This window comes from Salmo trutta, chromosome 18, assembly GCF_901001165.1.
Source record: "Salmo trutta chromosome 18, fSalTru1.1, whole genome shotgun sequence".
NCBI classification, from domain to species: domain Eukaryota; kingdom Metazoa; phylum Chordata; class Actinopteri; order Salmoniformes; family Salmonidae; genus Salmo; species Salmo trutta.
Window position 1 is genome coordinate 11,560,163 of NC_042974.1, and position 24,892 is coordinate 11,585,054.

The 24,892-nt window shown below is 45.4% G+C and overlaps 1 protein-coding gene across 4 annotated transcripts in view; it reads right to left on the bottom strand.

The window, feature by feature from the left end:
• The window catches only part of LOC115152832 (protein phosphatase 1B), a 51,042-nt gene that overhangs the window by 1,583 nt on the left and 24,567 nt on the right, over positions 1 to 24,892 (bottom strand). For 3 of the 4 annotated variants that reach the window (XM_029697686.1, XM_029697684.1, XM_029697685.1), the window contains 4 exons: positions 17,753 to 18,616; positions 11,825 to 11,942; positions 9,076 to 9,187; positions 3,539 to 3,596 (listed from right to left, as the gene is read on the bottom strand). In XM_029697686.1, the coding sequence (XP_029553546.1) occupies positions 3,539 to 3,596; positions 9,076 to 9,187; positions 11,825 to 11,942; positions 17,753 to 18,601 (1,137 nt within the window). In that variant the 5' untranslated portion in view covers positions 18,602 to 18,616. The remainder of the gene's footprint in view (positions 1 to 3,538; positions 3,597 to 9,075; positions 9,188 to 11,824; positions 11,943 to 17,752; positions 18,617 to 24,892) is intronic. The other variant, XM_029697687.1, reaches the window with a different exon arrangement.

The window sequence follows — 24,892 nt, forward strand, 5'->3', positions numbered from 1 at the left end:
TGGCCAAATAACTTCTTAAAATTAAGCGCATTAATCCGCTTTACAACTGGTATAGTGCAAAACTGGCATTCATAAGCTGCGAGTGAGTTTCACGTTTGGGGAAGATCATGCTCACCATAAAAATGCACCTTTTATAATAAAAGCATTACATGCATAATCGCATTTGTGGTCACGTTGGAGAAAAGTGTTTTCCTGCTAATTGACTGCATTTTGGAACATTCTTGATTATAGCCTTGCTGCACTAATAATGTGCAAAAATGACCTATTAGTTTATCAACATTTTACGCTAAAATGGCTGTATATAGCTTTTAAGTTTTTTTTAATGCGGGTGATTGTATTAAATTTGGGCTTTAGCACATCCCACAACTGTCCCAGAGTATGTTTGGAATATTTATCTATTACACAGAATGACAAAACCTTTTGTACTATGGGGGATAGTAGATTGACATAGGCTAGTGCTTTTGCTGTTCATTAGGCCTTCTCATCTTGTTGGCTGAAGGAAAGTAAATGTGGAAAGTTCTGACATCTTCAATATGTGCCTCCGAATTCCATAAGAGCGCAGTTGCGTCCCCAATGTGTCTGTGTCCATTCACTTGTAGCCTACTTCTTAGCTGAAATGCCTTTGAGAAGGACCCAGTCATGTGACACGCATTGGCTGTATCTGAGAGAGCCATTTGAGTGAGGTGCTTCGGAGCACGGCAGTCGGGAATTATAATTAGCCTATTATATTCAGCCCAAGGGCACAACGGACACGCTGGCCGCAAAAGGCATGGATTTTGTAGGGGGCATTACGGCGACACAAGGTGGAAGCCGCCGGGAAATTCGAGGCCTCGTGAGAATTTTCTCAAGAGCTTGTCAAATCGTGAATGAGAGACTGATAAAGTGTGTGCAGTTTCATATCATGTTTCTTTAGACCTGTCTAAAATAAATAATGGATTTATTGTGATGGTGTAGGTTATATTACACGGACTTAACCTTTTTAAAATGTAGATGTTCCAAAGGTCTGTGTACACGTCTTACTACGTTACACAAACAAGTCTTACATTGTTTTCTATGATGTCAGTATCAGAGAAAGAAGGCAACCAGGAGAATTCATTGAGCAGTTGTGTGTGCAAGATTTAAGAAGCAGCGCGACTTGGTAGGGTCGTGTTTCAGAGGAAGCATGGCTCTCGACCTTCGCCTCTCCCGAGTCCGTATGGGAGTTGGGACAAGACTAACTACCAAATGGATACCACGAAATTGGGGAGAGAAAAGAGTAAAAAGCTAATAAAAGCCGGCGGGTGAAGCAAATAAATGCTGGGCGTTCAAAATAAGTTATATTGTGTACAGTGCCTTCGGAAAATATTCAGACCCCTTGACTTTTTCCACATCTTGTTACGTTGCTGACTTATTCTAAAATGGATTACCTGTTTTTTAAATCCACAATCTACACACAATACCCCATAATGACAAAGTGAAAACAGTTTATTTTTTATGTTTGCAAATTCATTAAAAATAAAAAACCAAAATACCTTATTTACATAAGTATTCAGACCCTTTGCTATGAGACTGGAAATTGAGGTCAGGTGCATCCCGTTTCCCTAGATCATCCTTGAGATGTTTCTACAACTTGATTGGAGTTTACCTGTGGTAAATGCAATTGATTGGACATGATTTGGAAAGGCACACACCTGTCTATATAAGGTCTGACAGTTGACAAGTGCATGTCAGAGCAAAAACCAAGCCATGAGGTCAAAGGAATTGTCCGTAAAGCTCCGAGACAGGATTGTGTCGAGACACAGATCTGGGGAAGGGCACCAAAAAATGTCTGCAGCATTGAAGTGCCCCAAAAACACAGTGGCCTCCATCATTCTTAAATGGAAGATGTTTGGAACCACCAAGACTCTTGCTAGTGCTGGCTGCTCAGCCAAACTGAGCCATTCAGGGGAGAAGGGCCTTGGTCAGGGAGGTGACCAAGAACCCGATGGTCACTCTGACAGAGCTCTAGAGTTCCTCTGTGGAGATGGGAGAACCTTCCAGAAGGACAACCATCTCTGCAGCTGTCCACCAAATCAGGCCTTTATGGTAGAGTGGCCAGACGGAAGCCACTCCTCAGTAAAAGGCACAAGACAGCCCACTTTGAGTTTGCCAAAAGTCACCTAGATCCTTGATGAAAACCTGCCCCAGAGCGCTCAGGACTCAGACTGGGACGAAGGTTTACCTTCCAACAGAACATGACCCTAAGCACACAGCCAAGACAACGCAGCAGTGGCTTCGGGACAAGTCTGTGAATGTCCTTGAGTGGCCCAGCCAGAGCCCAGACTTGAACCCGATCAAACATCTCTGGAGAGACCTGAAAATAGCTGTGCAGCAATGCTCCCCATCCAACCTGACAGAGCTTGAGTGGATCTGCAGAGAAGAATGGGAGAATGTCCCCAAATACAGGTTTGCCAAGCTTGTTGCGTCATACCCAAGACGACTCAATGCTGTAATCGCTGCCTAAGGTGAATCAACAAGGTACTGAGAAAAGGGTCTGAATACTTTTGGAAATGTGATATCGGTTTCTATTTTTAATAAATAAGCAAACATTTAAAAAAATGTGTAAATTGATGAGGGAAAAAAACAATTTAATCAAATTTAGAATAAGGCTGTAACATAACAAAATGTAGAAAAAGGGTCTGAATACTTTCTGAAGGTTAGCCTATAGCATAAAAAAATGGGGCAACACTTAAAAATGATATTATTCAATAACATAGCATATATGTCTAGAATGATGGGCTGTGCCCATAGAAATAGTGATCCTTCTAGTTCTGTGGTTATGCCATCCCCGGTCTCCAGAACGGATAAATCTGATTAGACAGGCGGGACTTTAGTGTAGCCTTGTGCTCTATGAAATACAAATCAATTAGGGAACGCTAGACAAAATCATAAATTTAACAGAGCAAAACATACTGTAGAAAAGACAGGGGTATGAAAGAGGTTTAAACATGTACAGTATACACAGTGGAATATATACCACTGGACAAAACATTAGGAACACCTTCCTAATATTGAGTTGCAACCCCCGCCCATCCCTCAGAACAACATAAATTTGTCACTTTTTTTAATTTATTGACCTTTAACTAGGCAAGTCAGTTAAAAACACTCCAATGCTTCCCACAGTTGTGTCAAGTTGGCTGGATGTTCATCACAAATCCCCAGCAGCATTGCAGTTCTTGACTCATTTAAACTGATGTGCCTAGCACCTACTTCCATACCATGTTCAAAGGCACTTAAATATTTTGTCTTGCCCATTCACCCTCTGAACGGCACACATACACAAGTCATGTCTCAATTGTCTCAAGGCTTAAAAATCTTTCTTTAACCTGTCTCCTCCCCTTCATCTACACTGACAGTAGTGGATTTAACAAGTGACATCAATAAGGGACCGTAGTTTTCACCTGCATCCATCTAGTCAGTCTATGTCATTGAAAGAGCAGGTGTTCCTAATGTTTTGTAAACTCAGTGTAAGTTCTTCAATACATTTGAGGAAAGAAGAAAAGAGCAACCTGATACTCACCCCGTCCACTTCCCTGTGTGGGTTCAGCCGCTTGTACACTGCTTCCATAACACTGTGTCTGAGGGGTGCACACACAGTGAGAGAAGTCAACACACCCTCTAAGATAATTCACACGGGTGACAGGTGAAATCAATCCCTCTCTTTCTTCTTGACATGACCGATATATTCTTTCTGTATTTTTTTTTCCTTCACTAAACCATTTAACCCAAGGAGGACATTTACACAGGAGCTAATCACCATGTGACTGTGTGCTGTGTAACTGGGAAGGCAAAGAGACCAGAGACTTTAGACTATAGACCAGACACTATAGACCAGACACTATAGACCAGACACTATAGACCAGACACTATAGACCAGGGATGAGCTACCGGTGGCCTGTGGACAAACAATTTAAAAAAAATGACTGATGTGTAACCAGGAAGGCAGAGAGACTAGAGTGGAGACGACATTAAAGACATCGTTACTTCGGCGATGTCATTTACAAAACAGCCTCCAACACTCTACTCAGTAATTGGATGCAGTCTATCACAGTGCCATCCGTTCTGTCACCAAAGCCCCATATACTACCCACCACTGCGACCTGTATGCTCTCGTTGGTTGGCCCTCGCTTCATATTCGTCACCAAACCCACTGACTCCAGGTCATCTATAAGTCTTTGCTTGGTAAAGCCCCACCTTATCTCAGCTCACTGGTCACCATAGCAACACCCACCCGTAGCACACGCTCCAGCAGGTATATTTCACTGGTCACCCCCAAAGCCAATTCCTCCTTAGGCCACCTTTCCATCCAGTTCTCTGCTGCCAATGACTGGAACGAATTGCAAAAATCACTGAAGCTGGTGACATATCTCCCTCACTAACTTTAAGCATCAGCTGACAGAGCAGCTTACCGATCACTGCACCTGTACACAGCCCATCTGTAAATAGCCCACCCAACTACCTCATCCCCATATTGTTATTTATTTTTGCTCTTTTGCACCCCAGTATCTCTACTTGCACATCATCATCTGCAAATCTATCACTTCAGTGTTAATGCTAAATTGTAATTATTTCACCACTATGGCCTATTTATTGTCTTACCTCCCTAATCTTACTACATTTGCACACACACTGTATATAGATTTTTCTATATCTTTTTTTCAGATTATTGTGTAATTGACTGTACGTTTTGTTTATCCCATGTGTAACTCTGTGTTGTTGTTTGTGTCGCACTGCTTTGCTTTATCTTGGCCAGGTCGCAGTTGTAAATGAGAACTTGTTCTCAACTGGCCTCCCTGGTTAAATAAAGGTGAAATAAAATAAATAAGAGACTAGATTAGAGACGATAGACTACAGACTATAAAGTACAGACTAGAGACTAGACTGGCGACTATAGACTACACTAGAGACTATAGAGTAGAGTCTAGTCTCTCTGCCTTCCTGGTTAAACATTAGTCATATTTTATTATTAGTGGTCTGCGGGACACCAGTAGCTCATCCCTGGTCTCTAGTCTAGAGTAGAGTCTATAGATTAGACACTAGAGAGACTAGACTAGAGACTACAGAGTAGAAGCAAAAGTAGACTAGAGACTAAACTAGAGTATAGACTAGAATACCGACTAGTCTATAGAGTAGACTAGATACTATAGAGATTAGATTAGAGACTAGACACTAGAGTAGAGACAATGGTGTTCAGATATGGAGAGCATAGAGACTAGACCTGACACTACAAACCAGAGTATAGACTAGAGATGAGACTAGGGACTAAAATAGAGATTAGAGACTGGAGTATAGACTCACGCAATGCATATTCACGGTTATTGTCTAAGCATACATAAAACGCATTGAGTTTGTCTGGAAGAGAGGCATCGTTGGGCAGATCACGGCTGGGTCTTCCTTTGTAATCCGTAAAGGACTGTAACCCCTGCCACATGCGGTGGGCATTGGAGCCTATGGAATACGATTCCACCTTATTCCTAGATTGTCCTTTTCCTCGTTTGATGACTCTGCAGAGGTCACAGTAGGATTTATTGTACTTGTTCCTGTCCTCAGTCGTAGCATCAGGGTTGTCGGCGATAGCCATGTGTGTGGTAGCCCTGACCTTTAGTTTAGTGCCAACTTCTGTGTTAATCCAGGGCTTTTGATTGGGGAAGCAGTGAACCCTCACTGTGGGGACACACGTCGCCAATGCATTTCCTAATGAAGCCGGTGACTGGGGTTAGCTCGTCAATGCCAAAAGCGGAGTCTCTGAACATATTCCAATAAGCACCAGCAAGGCAGTCCTGCAGCATAATCCTGATTCTGATGACCATTTCTCATTGGAGCGAGACATGAGTAATTCCTGTTTGAGATTCTGCTTGTAAACAGGAATCAGAGATTTGCCGACTGGCGGACGAGCGAGGGCCTTGTATTCCTGACCCTCTCTTCCTCTCCTTCTTCACCCTCTGCTTCTCTTCCAACAGTCTCTCTCAAACATTAAATAACACACTCCTAATATTGAGTTGCACGCCCCTTCCCCCTTTTGCCCTCAGAACAGCCTCAATTAATCGGGTGTGGACTCCACAAGGTGTAGAAAGTGTTCCACAAGGATGCTGGCTCATGTTGACTCCATTGCTTCCTACAATTGTGTCAAGTTAGTTGGATGTCCTTTGGGTGGTGGACCATTCTTGATACACACGGGAAACTGTTTAGCATGAAAAACAGTTCTTGACACAAACCGGTGTGCTTGGCACCTACTACCATACCCCGTTCAAAGGCACCTAAATATTTTGTCTTGCCCATTCACCCTCTGAATGGCACACACACACAATCCATGTGTCAATTGTCTCAAGGCTTAAAAGTCTTTCTTTAACCTGTCTCCTCCCCTTCATCTACACTGACTGAAGTGGATTTAACAAGTGACATCAATAAGGGATCATAGCTTTCACCTGCATTCACCTGGTTAGTCTATGTCATGGAAAGAGCAGGTGCTTTGCATACTTGCAATTTTGCACCAATTTGCTTCATTCTGCTACATTCACAGTCCTCCTCCAGTGGTTGGCATGCTAGCTTCAAGTGTCATTGGATTAGGGTTTGCGTCCCGGCCCGGTCAGCCATACAGGGACGGAAATCATACTGTACATGGCTACTTAGCAGCCCATGTAACAGTAACCCTTCAGTGTGGTCACTCTCCAGGGGATCTCTCTTGCCTCCACTATTCATGCTCTACCCTTTTGGTGCCATTGCTTACAGTGGATGTGAGATTATTTATAGCATGCATGTCCAATGCATGGCCTCGCAGACATATGATTGGATTAGTATTGGCCTCGTGGGTGTGCCCAATGCAGACATATGGTGGGATTAGTACTGGCATCGTGGGCATGCCTAATGCAGACATATGATTGGATTAGTATTGGCCTCGTGGGTGTGCCCAATGCAGACATATGATTGGATTAGTATTGGCCTCGTGGGTGTGCTTAATGCAGACATATGATAGGATTAGTAATGGCCTCGCAGACATATGATGGGATTAGTATTGGCCTCGCAGACATATAATGGGATTAGTATTGGCCTCGTTGGTGTGTCCAATGCAGACATATGGTGGGATTAGTATTGGCCTCGTGGGCGTGCCCAATATAGTCATAAGGGATTAGTATTGGCCTCGTGGGCGTGCCCAATGTAGTCATAAGGGATTAGTATTGGCCTCGTGGGCGTGCCCAATGTAGTCATAAGGGATTAGTATTGGTCTCGTGGGCGTGCCCAATGTAGTCATAAGGGATTAGTATTGGCCTCGTGGGCGTGCCCAATGTAGTCATAAGGGATTAGTATTGGCCTCGTGGGCGTGCCCAATGTAGTCATAAGGGATTAGTATTGGCCTCGTGGGCATGTACAACGCACTGTACATGGGGCTTGTCATTTCTATACTGAAACAGGATTAGCTAAATAAAAGGCTGACATTGTCAAAATGAGTGTGTGGGTTTTCTTTTTCATTAGACTCATAGTGAGGCTAACCATGTTGAAGGAGACCAGATTAGACTCATAATGATGCTAACCATGTTGAAGGATACCAGATTAGACTCATAATGATGCTAACCATGTTGAAGGAGACCAGATTAGACTCATAATGATGCTAACCATGTTGAAGGATACCAGATTAGACTCATAATGATGCTAACCATGTTGAAGGATACCAGATTAGACTCATAATGATGCTAGCCATGTTGAAGGATACCAGATTAGACTCATAATGATGCTAACCATGTTGAAGGATACCAGATTAGACTCATAATGATGCTAGCCATGTTGAAGGATACCAGATTAGACTCATAATGATGCTAACCATGTTGAAGGAGACCAGATTAGACTCATAATGATGCTAACCATGTTGAAGGATACTAGATTAAACTTCTACAGCTACTGTACATGCCGTCATGAAATGGATTAGTGCCCAATGGATTCCGCCATAGGGCGTCGCAAAATTGGCCCAGCGTCGTCCAGGTTTGGCCGGGGTAGGCCGTCATTGTAAATAAGAATTTGTTCTTAACTGGCTTGCCAAATTAAATAAATGGTTAAAATAAAGGCCCTACCCTTGTAATGAAGGTAGGCCTTAAGGATGACATGCTCAGAAGAGAGACATTAATAGCACATATCACTATCATGAGGATGTGCAGAAAGGAATATTTTAAGGTTAATTTCATTTACAAAATATATGTTGCTTGAAATAAAGTAGCAATTTGTTTGCTTCATGTTATGCATCATCCTAGTGTAATTATACACATTCAACATTATCACCACAAGATGTCAGCACTAGCATTTTTATTTGTATTATATATAAACAAACCACTAGCGAGGTCTCGTAATGTGAGGTAAATAATACATGACTAGCACTAGCTACCGGTTCATTAAAACCACGCTATGTTTCTTAATCAAAACAATGAAGGCAATACACCTAGGTACAATAAAGCAGACGAAGAGCTAGGAGAAACAGATTGGTATAGGGGGAGAGAGATTGATAGTGGGATAATGACTTCTGCTAGCTAACTTTTGATTTAAACAATGTGGCCGTCAAACATTGGACAAGTATGCTAGCTACATTTAGTTTAGATTAATTTCTTTCTCGACAGCCAAAAATATATCTAGCTGGCTAACAAGGTAAGCTGATCTTACTCTACCTTCACATCACCCTAGTTGTGTGGTTATTTCCTGTGCTACCCAAATGTAGCCAACACCACCAGAGCAAACGGATAGTAAACACATAATAAACAGATAAGTGGGAAATAAAAAGGAAATAAACATGAATTGATTTTGTTTAGTGGTTATGGTAGCAAGTTAAGTTTTTTGGTTGGATCAAGAAATACAAACACGTCATTTTGTGCAAGCCAACTAACTTGCAGCACCGGATGTTTACTGGGGAACCTCTTGGTTGCGTGTGCATATAGAATGTGTTGACAGTTGAAAAGGTCTATAGACTAGACACTAGAGACTAGACACTAGACTAGACACTAGACACTAGAGACTAGACACTAGACTATCAACTAGACACTATAGAATAGACAGTAGAGGGAGGGGCCAGGCTCTTACTTGCTGGCGAGGCCTCCCCCTGGTGGCAGGTTGGGGATGCTCTCTGAGGACAAGTTTCTCATGACCGTCACCAGGTCAGGAATACCCTCCTCTCCTGCCTTCTCTATGATCTCTGAGAGGGGGAGACAGAGGGAGAGAGAGAGATGGAGAGGGTGAGGGAGAGAAAAGAGGGGGATGAGAATTGAAGGGATTCATTCAAGGTTAAATGTTGCTACATAAAACCACAACTGCGGCGAGACAAGTGAGTGTGAGAAAATGTTGTGTGTGTGTGTAAGACCAAGGAAGGAAGGTCAGAGCCCTGGGGCATAAGCCAGAGACAGAAAGTAAGAGTGCATGTATCAATGGAGTAGGAGACAGAGAGACAGACAAGAGGAAACCCTTGCAGCCCAGTTGGACTGGCTAGGTCCGGTGCCAGTTAGATGTCCCGCCAGAGCATTCCTCTCTGGATCAGACATTCCTCTTTGATCTGCGGGAGCCCCCTTTGGTGCTCCCCCAGATAAACATTAGCGAAAAATTACCTCAACCTTATTCCAACGCTGCGGGCCAACTCTGGGGGAAGAGTTTACATAACACCCAAAACTCTCCCCCGTTTGACAAAGTAAGTCAAATGTCAAAAATAGACACGTAAAAAGGGGAGGATAGGAGAGAAATTAGACAAAACCGAGATGGTTGGGTCATTTGTCAAGACTGAGTGAGAGAGAGCAATAGAAATGGAGAGAGCGAGAGATAGTGAGTGAGAAAGTAAAGACCTTAAATTGAAATTGAATTGAGAGCGAGAGAGCAAGAGAGAGCGTGCAAGAGAGAAAAAGAGAGAGAGGGAGCAAGAGAGAGCAAGAGTGTGCAAGCAAGAGAGGGATCGAGAAACAAAGCAAGAATATCTGACCACTGTGACTGACCCAAACTTAAGGAAAGCTTTGACTATGTACAGACTGAGTGAGCATAGCTTTGCTATTGAGAAAGGTCGCCATTGCCTGTCTTCTCTTGAGCAGGTCTGCCTATGTGCATACTGCCTACAAAATGAGGTGGAAACTGAGCTACACATCCTAACCTACTGCCAAATGTATGCCCATATTAGAGAGACATATTTCCCTCCGATTACACAGACCAACAATGAATTTGAAAACAAATCCAATTTTGATAAACTCCCATTGTGTGAAATATCAAAGTGTGTCACAGCAGCAAGATGTGACCTGTTGCCACAAGAAAAGTGCAACCAGTGAAGAACAAACACATTGTAAATACAACCCATATTTATGTTGATTTATTTTCCCTTTTGTAATTTAAGTATTTGCAAGTCTATACAATGCCTTCGGGAAGAATTCAGACCCCTTGACTTTTCCCACATTTCGTTGCGTTAGAGCCTTATAAATAAACTCAGCTAAAAAAGAAACGTCCTCTCACTGTCAACTGCGTTTATCTTCAGCAAACTTAACATGTGTAAATATTTGTATGAACAAAACAAGATTCAACAACTGAGACATAAACTGAACAAGCTCCACAGACATGTGACTTACAGACATTGAATAATGTGTCCCTGAACAAAGGGGGGAGGGGGTCAAAATCTAAACAGAGTATATGAAATGGCTGATAATCTCTACTCTGTCAGAGATACGAAGCAGAGACAGATCCTTACCAAGTACAGGCTGAGTGACCACCAATTGGCAATAGAAACCGGCAGACATATAAAGACATGGCTACCCAAAGAGGAGTGTGTATGTGGTCACTACACAACAGGGGAGGTAGAAACAGAGATGCACTTTCTCCTTTACAGTGATAAATATTCCTCACCAAGAGATTCATTATTCACAGATATTAAAGACATTTATGCCAAATTGTTACTTATTAAACCCAGAGGAAAAACAAAAAATACTCATGGGTGATGGAGCAATGGCTCCTTTTTCAGCCAAATATGTATTTACCTGCCATAGCCTGAGGGACACTGAAAAATAACATCTGCATAGTAAACAGTAACTTACTTATTATTAGTATTACTGTTATTACTATTATTGTTAATAGTGGTATTACTGTTATTACTATTCCAAATAGTAGTGGTACAGGTGATGGTAATGATAGCCATTTAATGATGGTGGTAGTAGTAGTAGTAATGACGATGGTAGTTGTAGTACTGACATAATGTGAGGATGACAGTTTTATTTTCCATGTTTAGCCTTTTACATTTATTATACTTCTACTATTGACTGTTAATAATAACACAATTTTCTAATTTTTTTGTATTCTTATTCATTATTTTATTACAATGTATATTGTATACATTGTTGCTTTGGCAATATTGATGCAATGTTTTTCATGCCAATGAAGCAGCTTGATTTTTAATTTAAGAGTGAGAGAGCAAGAGAACGAGAATCTGAAACAGGGAAAAGAGGGGGAATGTGACAGACATGAGGAAAAGGGAGAGAGAGAGACTGTTGGAAGAGAAGCAGAGGGTGAAGAAGGAGAGGAAGAGGGGAATGTGAATGAGAAAGTGGGTCAAGACATGAATGTGCTTCAATGGGAGTTGATAGGCCAGCTGGAATTCTAGCAAACGGCAGCCAGGCAGTTTTACCCAGCTGTTTAGAAAGTGTGTGAGATGGGGATTGGAGGGGGGTGTAATACATTTTGAAAGGGCCTGTGGTCCGTAAGTGGTAGGGAACGAATGCACACTTGGAGAGAAAGGTAATAGAGAATGGGATGCAGCCTGGATGAAGACAACAGTATGGAGGGGAAGAGTCATGTGTACAATGATTCTCACCTTCCACGCGAGACTCCAGAAACTTATCCAGCTCTCTATCTTTCTTCACCGCCTCCTCTGACACTTTAGGGCAGTTTGGCAAACACACCAACACAACACTCATGTTATCCCGACTTCCCTGTAGCAGAGGGAGGAGAGAGGGATGGAGTCATTACATGTGTGGGGAGGCTCTGTTAACTCTGACACTAAAATAAGAAAGACAGTTTCCTTTATACAGTGCCACATTTTGTTACATTACAGTCTTATTCTAAAATGGATTAAATAAATTAAATGAATCCTCAGCAATCTACACACAATACACCATAATGCGAAAACAGGGTTAGAAATGATTGCCAAAAAAAATCAATCAACAGAAATACATTCACATAACTATTCAGACCCTTTTGCTATGAGACTCGAAATTGAGCTCAGGTGCATCCTGTTTCAATTGATCATACTTGAGATGTTTCTACAAGTTGACTGGAGTCCACCTGTGGTAAATTGAAATGATTGGACATGATTTTGAAAGGCACACACCTGTCTATATAAAAAGGTGCCACAGTTGACAGTGCATGTTAGAGCAAAAACAAAGCCATGAGGTGCAAGGAATTGTCGGTAGAGCTCCGAGACAGGATTGTGTCGAGGCACAGATCTGGGGAAGGGTACTAAAACATTTATGCAGCATTGAAGGTCCCAAAGAACACAGTGGCCTCCATATTTCTTAAATGAATAAGTTTGGAACCACCCAGAATCTTCCTAGAGCTGTCCGCCCAGCCAAACTAAGCAATCGGGGGAGAATGGCCTTGGTCAGGGAGATGACCAAGAACCGATGGTCACTCTGACAGAGTTCCAGAGTTCCTCTGTAGAGATGGGAGAACCTTCCAGAAGGACAACCATCTCTGCAGCACTCAACCAATCAAGCGTTTATGGTAGAGAGTGGCCAGACAGAAGCCACTCCTCAGTAAAAGGCACATGACAGCCCACCTGGATTTTTCCAGGCGTGATGTTTGGCTTGAATGCCAAACATCACGCCTGGAGGAAACCCTGCACCATCCCTACAATGAAGCATGGTGGTGGCAGCATCATGGGGATGTGGGGATTTTTTTCAGCGGCAGGGACTGGGAGACTAGCCAGGATCGAGGCAAAGATGACTGGAGCAACGTACAGAGAGATCCTTAACCTCTCTAGGGACCTGCTCCGTGGACTTCCGGTTTGGAGCGAGCAGTCGCACTACGCTTCACTCCACAGGTAATATTACACTTCACTACATTACAACGGTTTGATTTGTTTGATCCGAGCAATTCTTTTCTTTTCTTAGCTAGCTACATAGCCGTCTTTGTATCAAAGATAATCGTGTAGCTTAGAGCAATTATCGAAGTTAGCTATCTTCGTCCTCCTAACGTAGTCATCACTGCTAGCTAGCTAGTCAACACTGCTAGCTAGCCAACCAGCCAACTTCCACCGACTAGCTGCACTATCTATTACATTACAACGGAACGACTTGACTAGTGTAGTGTTAGTGAGCCAGCTACTTAGTTGTCTTTGCATCTAAGATAATTGTGTAGTTTAGAGTAATTATTAGTAAGTAGCCAGCCGCGACGCCAGACGTAGTCAACACACCTAGTCATCATTAATCCACTGCTAGCTAGCTAGCCAACAGCTAGCCAACCGTTACCGACTAGCAGCGCTGTAGATACCAATACTTTACAACGGAACGATTTGACTAGTGCAGTGTTGGCTAGCTAGCTACATAGTTGTCTTTGTCATAGCTTGATAATTGTGTAGTTTAGTAATTACCGAGGTTAGCTAGCCAGCTATTGCCGTCCCCCGCGACGCCATTTTTCCTAACCCAGCCAACTAGTAACACTGTAGAAACTAAAATACATTACAAAGGAACGTCTTGATTAGTGTTATGTTAGCTAGCTACAAAGTTGCTTTTGTATCATGACAAGGTGTAGTACTGAAACTATCGAGGTCACCTAGCCAGCTACACGGTCAAACAAAGTCAACAACGCAGCCACTGCTAGCTAGCCTACTCCACCAGCCAGCAGTACTGTATCATTTTCGTCATTTTAGTCAATAGATTTTCTGCAACGTAAGCTTAACTTTCTGAACATTCGAGATGTGTAGTCCACTTGTCATTCCAATCTCCTTTGCATTAGCGTAGCCTCTTCTGTAGCTTGTCAACTATGTGTCTGTCGATCCCGGTTCTCTCCACTCTGCACAGGCCATACAAACGCTTCACACCGCGTGGCCGCTGCCACTCTAACCTGGTGGTCCCAGCGCGCACGACCCACGTGGAGTTCCAGGTCTCCGGCAGCCTCTGGAACTGCCGGTCTGCGGCCAACAAGGCTGAGATGAACTCAGCCTTGTTGGCGGAAAACTCGCCTCCCTGCGGACCTCGCATCCTTTCACTCCCTCCTCTCTACATTTTCCTCTTCTGTCTCTGCTGCTAAAGCCACTTTCTACCACTCTAAATTCCAAGCATCTGCCTCTAACCCTAGGAAGCTTTTTGCTACCTTCTCCTCCCTCCTGAATCCTCCTCCCCCCTCCCCCCCCCCCCTCCTCCCTCACTGCGGATGACTTCGTCAACCATTTTGAAAAGAAGGTTGACGACATCCGATCCTCGTTTGCTAAGTCAAGCGACACCGCTGGTCCTGCTCACACTGCCCTACCCTGTGCTTTGACCTCTTTCTCCCCTCTCTCTCCAGATGAAATCTCGCGTCTTGTGACGGCCGGCCGCCCAACAACCTGCCCACTTGACCCTATCCCCTCCTCTCTTCTCCAGACCATTTCCGGAGACCTTCTCCCCTACCTCACCTCGCTCATCAACTCATCCTTGACCGCTGGCTACGTCCCTTCCGTCTTCAAGAGAGCGAGAGTTGCACCCCTTCTGAAAAAACCTACACTCGATCCCTCCGATGTCAACAACTACAGACCAGTATCCCTTCTTTCTTTTCTCTCCAAAACTCTTGAACGTGCCGTCCTTGGCCAGCTCTCCTGCTATCCCTCTCAGAATGACCTTCTTGATCCTAATCAGTCAGGTTTCAAGACTGGGCATTCAACTGAGACTGCTCTTCTCTGTGTCACGGAGGCTCTCCGCACTGCTAAAGCTAACTCTCTCTCCTCTGCTCTCATCCTTCTAGACCTATCTGCTGCCTTTGATACTGTGAACCATCAGATCCTCCTCTCCACCCTCTCCGAGCTGGGCATCTCCGGCGCGGCCCACGCTTGGATTGCGTCCTACCTGACAGGTCGCTCCTACCAGGTGGCGTGGCGAGAAGCTGTCTCCGCACCACGTGCTCTCACCACTGGTGTCCCCCAGGGCTCTGTTCTAGGCCCTCTCCTATTCTCGCTATACACCAAGTCACTTGGCTCTGTCATATCCTCACACGGTCTCTCCTATCATTGCTATGCAGACGACACACAATTAATCTTCTCCTTTCCCCCTTCTGACAACCAGGTGGCGAATCGCATCTCTGCATGTCTGGCAGACATATCAGTGTGGATGACGGATCACCACCTCAAGCTGAACCTCGGCAAGACGGAGCTGCTCTTCCTCCCGGGGAAGGACTGCCCGTTCCATGATCTCGCCATCACGGTTGACAACTCCCTTGTGTCCTCCTCCCAGAGTGCTAAGAACCTTGGCGTGATCCTGGACAACACCCTGTCGTTCTCCACTAACATCAAGGCGGTGACCCGATCCTGTAGGTTCATGCTCTACAACATTCGCAGAGTACGACCCTGCCTCACACAGGAAGCGGCGCAGGTCCTAATCCAGGCACTTGTCATCTCCCGTCTGGATTACTGCAACTCGCTGTTGGCTGGGCTCCCTGCCTGTGCCATCAAACCCCTACAACTCATCCAGAACGCCGCAGCCCGTCTGGTGTTCAACCTTCCCAAGTTCTCTCACGTCACCCCGCTCCTCCGCTCTCTCCACTGGCTTCCAGTTGAAGCTCGCATCCGCTACAAGACCATGGTGCTTGCCTACGGAGCTGTGAGGGGAACGGCACCTCCGTACCTTCAGGCTCTGATCAGGCCCTACACCCAAACAAGGGCACTGCGTTCATCCACCTCTGGCCTGCTCGCCTCCCTACCTCTGAGGAAGCACAGTTCCCGCTCAGCCCAGTCAAAACTGTTCGCCGCTCTGGCACCCCAATGGTGGAACAATCTCCCTCACGATGCCAGGACAGCGGAGTCAATCACCACCTTCCGGAGACACCTGAAACCCCACCTCTTTAAGGAATACCTGGGATAGGATAAAGTAATCCTTCTAACCCCCCCCCCCCCCTTTAAAGGATTTAGATGCACTATTGTAAAGTGTTTGTTCTACTGGATATTATAGGTGAATGCACCAATTTGTAAGTCGCTCTGGATAAGAGCGTCTGCTAAATGACTTAAATGTAATGTAAATGTAGGGTGTGTGGGACTCTACCGTCCAACCTGGCCAACATCCGGTGAAATTGCAGAGCGCCAAATTCAAAAACAGAAATATTCATAAAAATTCATAAAACATACAAGTGTTATACATCGGCTTAAAGATTAACCTCTTGTTAATAAACCAACCGTTGTGTCAGATTTCAAAAAGGCTTTACGGCGAAAGCATACCATGTGATTATCTGAGGACAGCGCCCAGCACACAAAACATTACATACAGTTACCAGCCAAGTAGATTAGTCAGAAAAAGCAATAAAATTAATCACTTGCCTTTGATGATCTTCATAAGGTTGCACTCACAAGACTCCCAGTTACGCCATAAATGTTTGCTTTGTTCGATTCAAAACCTCCGATTTGTTGGCGCGTTTTGTTCAGTAATCCAATGGCTCAAAGGCCGTCACAACAGGCAGACACAAAATAGAAATACTATCAGTAAAGTTCGTAGAAACATGTCAAACAATGTTTATAATCAATCCTCAGGTTGTTTTTAGTCATAATATTCAACAATATTTCAACCGGACAATAGCTTCGTCAATATAAAAGAAAAACAAGAAAGGCGGTGCTCTCGGTCGTGCGCAGAAAACAGCTCTGGGGACTTCCCACTATCCACTGACTCAGAGTGGTCTTACTCCCTAATTTTTCAGAATACAAGCCTGAAACAATTTCTAAAGACTGTTGACATCTAGCGGAAGCCATAGGAACTGCAATCTAGGTCCTAGCCATTGACATACTGTATATGCAGGCAAGAGAAAAGCACCCACATCAAAAATATCCTGGATGGATTTTACTCAGGTTTTCACCTGCCATATCAGTTCTGTTATACTCACAGACATTATTAGCTTCTGGGCCTGAGTAACAGGCAGTTTACTTTGGGCACGCTTTTCATCCGGAGGTGAAAATAGTGCCCCCTACCCTAGTGAGGTTAATGAAAACCTTGTCCAGAGCGCTCAGGACCTCAGACTGCTGCGAAGATTCACCTTCCAACAGGACAACAACCCTAAGCACACAGCCAAGACAACGTAGGAGTGGCTTCGGGACAACTCTCTCAATGTCCTTCAGTGGCCCAGCCAGAGCCCGGGCTTGAACCCGATCAAATATCTCTGGAGAGACCTGAAAAAGCTGTGTAGCAAAGCTCCCCATCCAACTTGACAGAGCTTGAAAAGATCTGTAGAGAAGATCCCCAAATACAGGTGTGCCAAGCTTGTAGCGTCATACCCAAGAAGACTTGAGGCTGTGATCGCTGCCAAAGGTGCTTCAACAAAGTGCTGAGTAAGGAGTCTGAACACTTATGTAAATGTGATAAATTACTAAACATTTCTAAAAACCTGGTTTTGCCTTGTCATTATGGGGTATTGTGTGTAGATTGATGAAGGAAAAAAACAACCTAATCAATTTTTAGAATAAGGCTGTAACCTAACAAAATGTGGAAAAGTCAAGGGGTCTGAATATACCGGTGCACCAAACACCTTGATCCTTTACATTTATAAAACACACACACTAGCCTCACTGTACCTTGTGCAGGCAGGTGTCCAGCACCTGGTTGCAGACCTTCTCCAGGTCGTGGGACACCTCCAGACGGGATTTGACAAACTCACACAGCTCCTCGTTGGTCATCACGTCCCAGATACCGTCGCAGGCCAGCACCACAAACTCATCCTCTAGGGCCCTCTCGATCTCAAACACCTCGGGTTCTGGGGACACCAGCTGCTCCGTGGCACCCTTCCCATCCACACACTTGTAGTCGTAGTCTCCCAGGGCCCGGGACACGGCCAGGGAACCATTCACCCTCTGGATCATTACGGAGCCGCCTGCGTTCTGGATCCTCTCCTTCTCCCGTGGGTTGCAGGGCTTGTGGTCCAGCGTGGAGAAGCAGACGTGCGCGTTGCGGTAGAGCACGGCCCGTGAGTCACCACAGTTGATGAAGTACAGGTGCTCTGGCGAGAGCAGCACGGCCACGGCCGTCGAGCCGCTGCGGTCCATGCCGTTGCGCAGGTCAGAGAAGTTCCTCATGTGCTCGTCAATCTTCAGGAAGCCGGTGCGGATTCCCATCTTGACCGTCTCCACGGCAGGTGCAGGTGCTGGGGTGACACCCTCAGGGCCCGGGGGACCCATGCTGTGGGTTATAATGTGCCCCAGCAGGTGTTTAGAGGCATAGTTAGCCACGCGGGAGCCGGCGTGGCCGTCGTAGACAGCGAAGAAGGACCAGTTGTCCAGGCCCTGGGGTAGACCCACCGTGGCGGTGTGGGCGTCCTCCATTTCCACCCGCCAGCCCTGCATGCTGCTCAGGCCATAACGGAGACCATTGCCCTCGCCGTGGGCGTTGTGCTTCTCAGTCTTGGGCTTGTCCAGGAACGCCCCCATGGCTTAGGCCACCACCTGGCGACAGGAGGAAGGGAAGGAGGAGAGGAGGAGGAGAGAAGAGAGGAAGGGAATGAGAAGAAGAGAAGAGAGGAAGGGAATGAGGAGAGAAGATCAAGAGACTGGTTAGAGCTTGCAAAATTAGAAACACCTCATTCATTCCACTTGTGAGATGGGCCTAGCCAAACAGAGCAGCTGAAAACACAACATACTGTATTCAAGTAATGTTGATAAAAGTTTTGGCAACAACAAGTGTGAGACTAAAGCAGCACTATAGCGGTCAACACAGGATTTGCTTCCTGATACCTCCCACATTGCATCTGCTTTGGTGTCTATGGAGAACGTGCATCTTCAGAAGAGACACTTGTTTTATAGCAACCAACAACTAAACCCACACAATTATATTAAACACATTGAGATAGTTGGCTTGGATGCCAGACTGCATTCAGTATTGAAGATAAAAATGAATGTGGAGAGGTCTGAAATGTACTACTCTTATGTAGAAAATCTGCTTCCTAGCTCTGAGAGTTCATGACATTTCTAAGAGAAGCACCCACCAGACAGTGAGGGAGACAGGGAAGGGGAGAACAGTGAGGGAGACAGGGGAGGGGAAAGGGAGAACAGTGAGGGAGACAGCGGAGGGGAGAGGGAGAACAGTGTGTCAGATCTAATTGAGTAGACTTCAAAAAGAACTTCAGAACTTTTCAACTCAACAGATTAGCCTATGGAGTATTATTATTCTATATTATGTCCTGTTGGCTGGGTAGTGTTAGTATCCTGTTGGCTGGGTAATAGATTTCTGGTGAAATCATGCTGCCAGATTACAATGAGGTTTATGGTAAATTAACATTGCTTTTGCACTATGAAAATGTATCCTTTAGTGTTTTAATGGTGGGCAGGCTGCTAGCAGGGCAGGCCCCTGGATGTCTGAAGCCTGGGTCTTGAGTGGACAGAGCAGCCTAGCTTTGAGAGGCCAAAGACAGCCATCTGGTTTCACAACAGCTAACGGAGTAGGCTAGATGGAATACCTAACCAGCATGATTGCAGCAGCAATCACCTGGCTGGCCAGGCATAATGATGTGTTCCAGATGATTTATAATATAGTTTATGCCATTGAGATGATTTCTCAAACCATTCTGTGTCATATCCATATTCAAATACTTCAGCTGGGGACAATACCAGTATCGCAATACCCTTTAGTAACATGGCAAGTTAACAAAACACAAAGCAGATTTAACTTATTATGGAAACATCGTTATGTTGTCATCCACAGTCACATGTATTTCTTTTCCAAGCTACAGCACACAATATTTTACATACAGCAGGTTTTTAATGGACCAAAGATTTGGGTCTGCTTGTTGTCATTTTTTACAAGGAAAACAATATTGCATTACTGGTATCGTCACAGCCCTACAAATACTGTACCGGGCAAAGTAGCCTAAATCAAGCGCAAATATATGACCTTTCTTTGACGATCTATCCAGCATAGGCCTACACAGAGTTCAGGATGTTCCGTATGTGGGCAGTTACATAGTCTATTCCTGTTGGCTAGAGCCCAGTTCCAGTTGTAGAAGTTAGAGGGCACGCTGAATGCACTCTGGTCTCTCCCTCACTCCCACCTTTAATCCCTGCCCTGAAAGCAGAACAAGTGGGAGTAAAGTTCTGGACTGTTGTCCAGCGGTGAAAGCAGGTCACCCAGCACTGGCAGGGCCACTCACACCATAGTGCAGTCTGTCTGTTTGTCCAGCCAAATTCACATTGAGGTGTTTTGACAACATAGCTGGGCTAAATAAAGGCCGCCCCAACGGTTAGCCGACTAGGGCTAGATGGGGAATAACCGCCCCAACGGTTAGCCGACTAGGGCTAGATGGGGAATAACCGCCCCAACGGTTAGCCGACTAGGGCTAGATGGGGAATAACCGCCCCAACGGTTAGCCGACTAGGGCTAGATGGGGAATAACCGCCCCAACGGTTAGCCGACTAGGGCTAGATGGGGAATAACCGCCCCAACGGTTAGCCGACTAGGGCTAGATGGGGAATAACCGGCCCAACGGTTAGCCGACTAGGGCTAGATGGGGAATAACCAGCCCAACGGTTAGCCGACTAGGGCTAGATGGGGAATAACCGCCCAGGGCTAGATGGGGAATAACCGCCCAGGGCTAGATGGGGAATAACCGCCCCCAACGGTTAGCCGACTAGGGCTAGATGGGGAAAAACCGCCCCAACGGTTAGCCGACTAGGACTAGATGGGGAATAACCGCCCCAACGGTTAGCCGACTAGGGCTGGATGGGGAATAACCGCCCCAACGGTTAGCCGACTAGGGCTAGATGGGGAATAACCGCCCCAACGGTTAGCCAACTAGGACTAGATGGGGAATAACCGCCCCAACGGTTAGCCGACTAGGGCTAGATGGGGAATAACCGCCCCAACGGTTAGCCGACTAGGGCTGGATGGGGAATAACCGCCCCAACGGTTAGCCGACAAGGGCTGGATGGGGAATAACCGCCCCAACGGTTAGCCGACTAGGGCTGGATGGGGAATAACCGCCCCAACGGTTAGCCGACTAGGACTAGATGGGGAATAACCGCCCCAACGGTTAGCCGACTAGGGCTAGATGGGGAATAACCGCCCCAACGGTTAGCCGACTAGGGCTAGATGGGGAATAACCGCCCCAACGGTTAGCCGACTAGGGCTGGATGGGGAATAACCGCCCCAACGGTTAGCCAACTAGGGCTAGATAGGGAATAACATTTTACATTTTTACATTTTAGTCATTTAGCAGACGCTCTTATCCAGAGCGACTTACAGTAGTGAATGCATACATTTCATACAATTTCATTAAAAAAAAAATTCTGTGCTGAAAAACCGCCCCAACGGTTAGCCGACTAGGGCTAGATGGGAATAACTTATTCACTGGACAGCTCCCAGGAATGAGAGGACAAAGAAGCAACATTTTTTCCACTTATCTAGGCTAGTCCTTTACACATGGGACGTTTCATTTTCTTCTGCATATGTCTGTGCTCTTTGTCTCTTGATTATGATTCTGTTTGGGTGGCCACAATGTTACAGGTGCTATTTGGGGAAACAGGCCAAACTATCTAAATCCTTACATCTGAATTTGAGCACCATAGCAGTGCCTGCGATCTTAGCTTTGCAGGAATGTTCTCATTTTTTACATTTTACATTTTAGTCATTTAGCAGACGCTGTTATCCAGAGCGACTTACAGTAGTGAATACATTTCTTTTTTTTTTTCCTTCTTCCAGCTAGCTAAAGAGGTCCATCAGCCACTCCTTGGGCTACAAAACCTATTTTGCCAATTGGCCTGGACCCCTTTTATTGCCGACACGGAGCCCCGCCGATCCATCACGACTGCACTACCGACGTAATCCGCCCGAGGGGATTTTTCAACAGGCTCCTCCGTCACGACGTCCCCTGAATGCCCATCTGCTAGCCGTCTAGAGCATACCGGACTGTTAGCTGAAGAGGTCCATCAGCCAATTTCTTGGGCTACCATACCTATTTTGCCAATTGGCCTGGACCCTTTTACTACACGCACCCCTGCTGATCCATCACGACTGGCCTGCCGACGTAACCGCACGAGGGGGCTACAACAAACTTCTTCCATCGCGACGCCCTTCTGCTACCCCGGCCCGCTAGCTGTCTGAATCGTCATGTCTCCAGCCCGCCCAGTTACTCACTGGACCCTATGATCAATCGGCTATGCATGCCTCTCCCTAATGTCAATATGCCTTGTCCATTGCTGTTTTGGTTAGTGATTGTCTTATTTCACTGTAGAGCCTCCAGCCCTGCTCAATATGCCTCAGCTAAACATCTTGTCCCACCTCCCACACATGCAGTGACCTCACCTGGTTTAATTGATGTCTCTAGAGACAATACCTCTCTCCTCGTCACTCAATGCCTAGGTTTACCTCCACTATATTCACATCCTACCATACCTTTGTCTGAACATTATGCATTGAATATATTCTACCTCGCCCAGAAACCTGCTCCTTTTACTCTCTGTTGCGAACATACTAGACGACCAGTTCTTACAGCCTTTAGCCGTACCCTTATCCTACTCCTCCTCTGGTGATGTAGAGGTTAATCCAGGCCCTGCAGTGCCTAGCTCCACTCCCATTCCCCAGGCGCTCTCATTTATTGACTTTCGTAACCATAAAAGCCTTGGTTTCATGCATGTTAACATTAGAAGCCTCCTCCCTAAGTTTGTTTTATTCACTGCTTTAGCACACTCTGCCAACCTGGATGTCCTAGCCGTGTCTGAATCCTGGCTTAGGAAGGCCCCAAAAAATAATAACTATAACATTTTCCGACAAGATAGAACTGCCAAAGGGAGCGCAGTTGCAATCTACTGCAGAGATAGCCTGCAGAGTTCTGTCATACTTTCCAGGTCTGTGCCCAAACTATTTGAGCTTCTACTTTTAAAAATCCACCTTTCCAGAAACAAGTCGCTCACCGTTGCCGCTTGCTATAGACCACCTTCTGCCCCCAGCTGCGCCCTGGATACCATATGTGAAATTATTTCCCACCCATCTATCTTCAGAGCTCGTGCTGTTAGGTGACCTAAACTGGGACATGCTTAACACCCTGGCCATCCTACAATCTAAGCTATATATGCCCTCAATCTCACACAAATTATCAATAAACCTACCAGATACAACACCAAATCTGTAAATACAGGCACCCTCGTAGATATCATCCTAACCAACCTGCCCTCCAAATACACCTCTGCTGTCTTCAACCAGGATCTCAGACGTGCGCGTTGCGGTAGAGCAAACGACCACCCCTGATCACTGTCAAACGCTCCCTAAAATACTTCAGCGAGCAGGCCTTTCAAAATCGACCTGGCCAGGGTATCCTGGAAGGATATTGACCTCATTCCAACAGTAGAAGATGCCTGGTTATTCTTTAAAAAGATCTTTCCTCACAATCTCAAATAAGCATGCCCCATTCAAAAAATGTAGAACCAGCAATAGATATAGCCCTTGGTTCACTCCAAACCTGACTGCCCTTCACCAGCACAAAAACATCCTGTGGCATACTGCATTAGCATCAAATAGCCACAGCGATATGCAACTTTTCAGGGAAGTTGGAACCAATATACACAGGCAGTTAGGAAAGCAAAGGCTAGCTTTTTCAAACAGAAATTTGCATCCTGCAGCACAAACTCCAAAAAGTTCTGGGACACTAAAGTCCATGGAGAATAAGAGCACCTTCTCCCAGCTGCCCACTGCACTGAGGCTAGAAAACACTGTCACCACCGATAAATCCACAATAATTGAGAATTTCAATAAGCATTTTTCTACAGCTGGCCATGCTTTCCACCTGGCCACCCCTACCCTGGTCAACAGCCCTGCACCCCCCCACAGCAACTTGCCCAAGCCTCCCCCATTTCTCCTTCACCCAAATCCAGATAGCTGATGTTCTGAAAGAGCTGCAAAATCTGGACCCTTACAAATCAGCAGGACTAGACAATCTGGACCCTCACTTTCTAGAATTATCAGCCGAAACTGTTGCAACCCCTATTAGTAGCCTGTTCAACCTCTCTCTCGTATCGTCTGAGATCCCCAAAGATTGGAAAGCTGCTGCAGTCATCACCCTCTTCAAAGGGTAGACACTCTAGACCCAAACTGCTACAGACCTATATCTATCCTACCCTGCCTTTCTAAAGACTTCGAAAGCCAAGTTAACCTCTTATGGCTAGGGGGCAGTATTTTCACGGCTGGATAAAAAACGTACCCGATTTAATCTGATTATTAGTCCTGCCCAGAAACTAGAATATGCATATAATTATTAGCTTTGGATAGAAAACACTCCAAAGTTTCTAAAACTGTTTGAATGGTGTCTGAGTATAACAGAACTCATTTGGCAGGCCAAAACGTGAGAAGATTCTGTACAGGAAGTACCGTTTGACCATTTCTTGCCCTTCTTTGTCATCTCTATTCATTACAAAGGATCTCTGCTGTTACGTGACACTTCCTACGGCTCCAATGGGCTCTCAGAGCCCAGGAAAAACCTGAATGACGTAATTCAAAGCCCTGGCTGAAACACACGTGCGCTTTTGCTAAGTGGTCTATCAGAGGACAAAGGGCTTAGGCGCGGGCACTGGCCTCCCCCGCCTTTCTGTTTTTCCCTCTGTTTACAGACACGCAGATTCCCGGTCGGAATATTATCGCTTTTCTACGAGATAAATTGCATAAAATTTATTTTAAACAGCGGTTGACATGCTTCGAAGTACGGTAATGGAATACTTAGAAATTTGTTGTCACGTTAT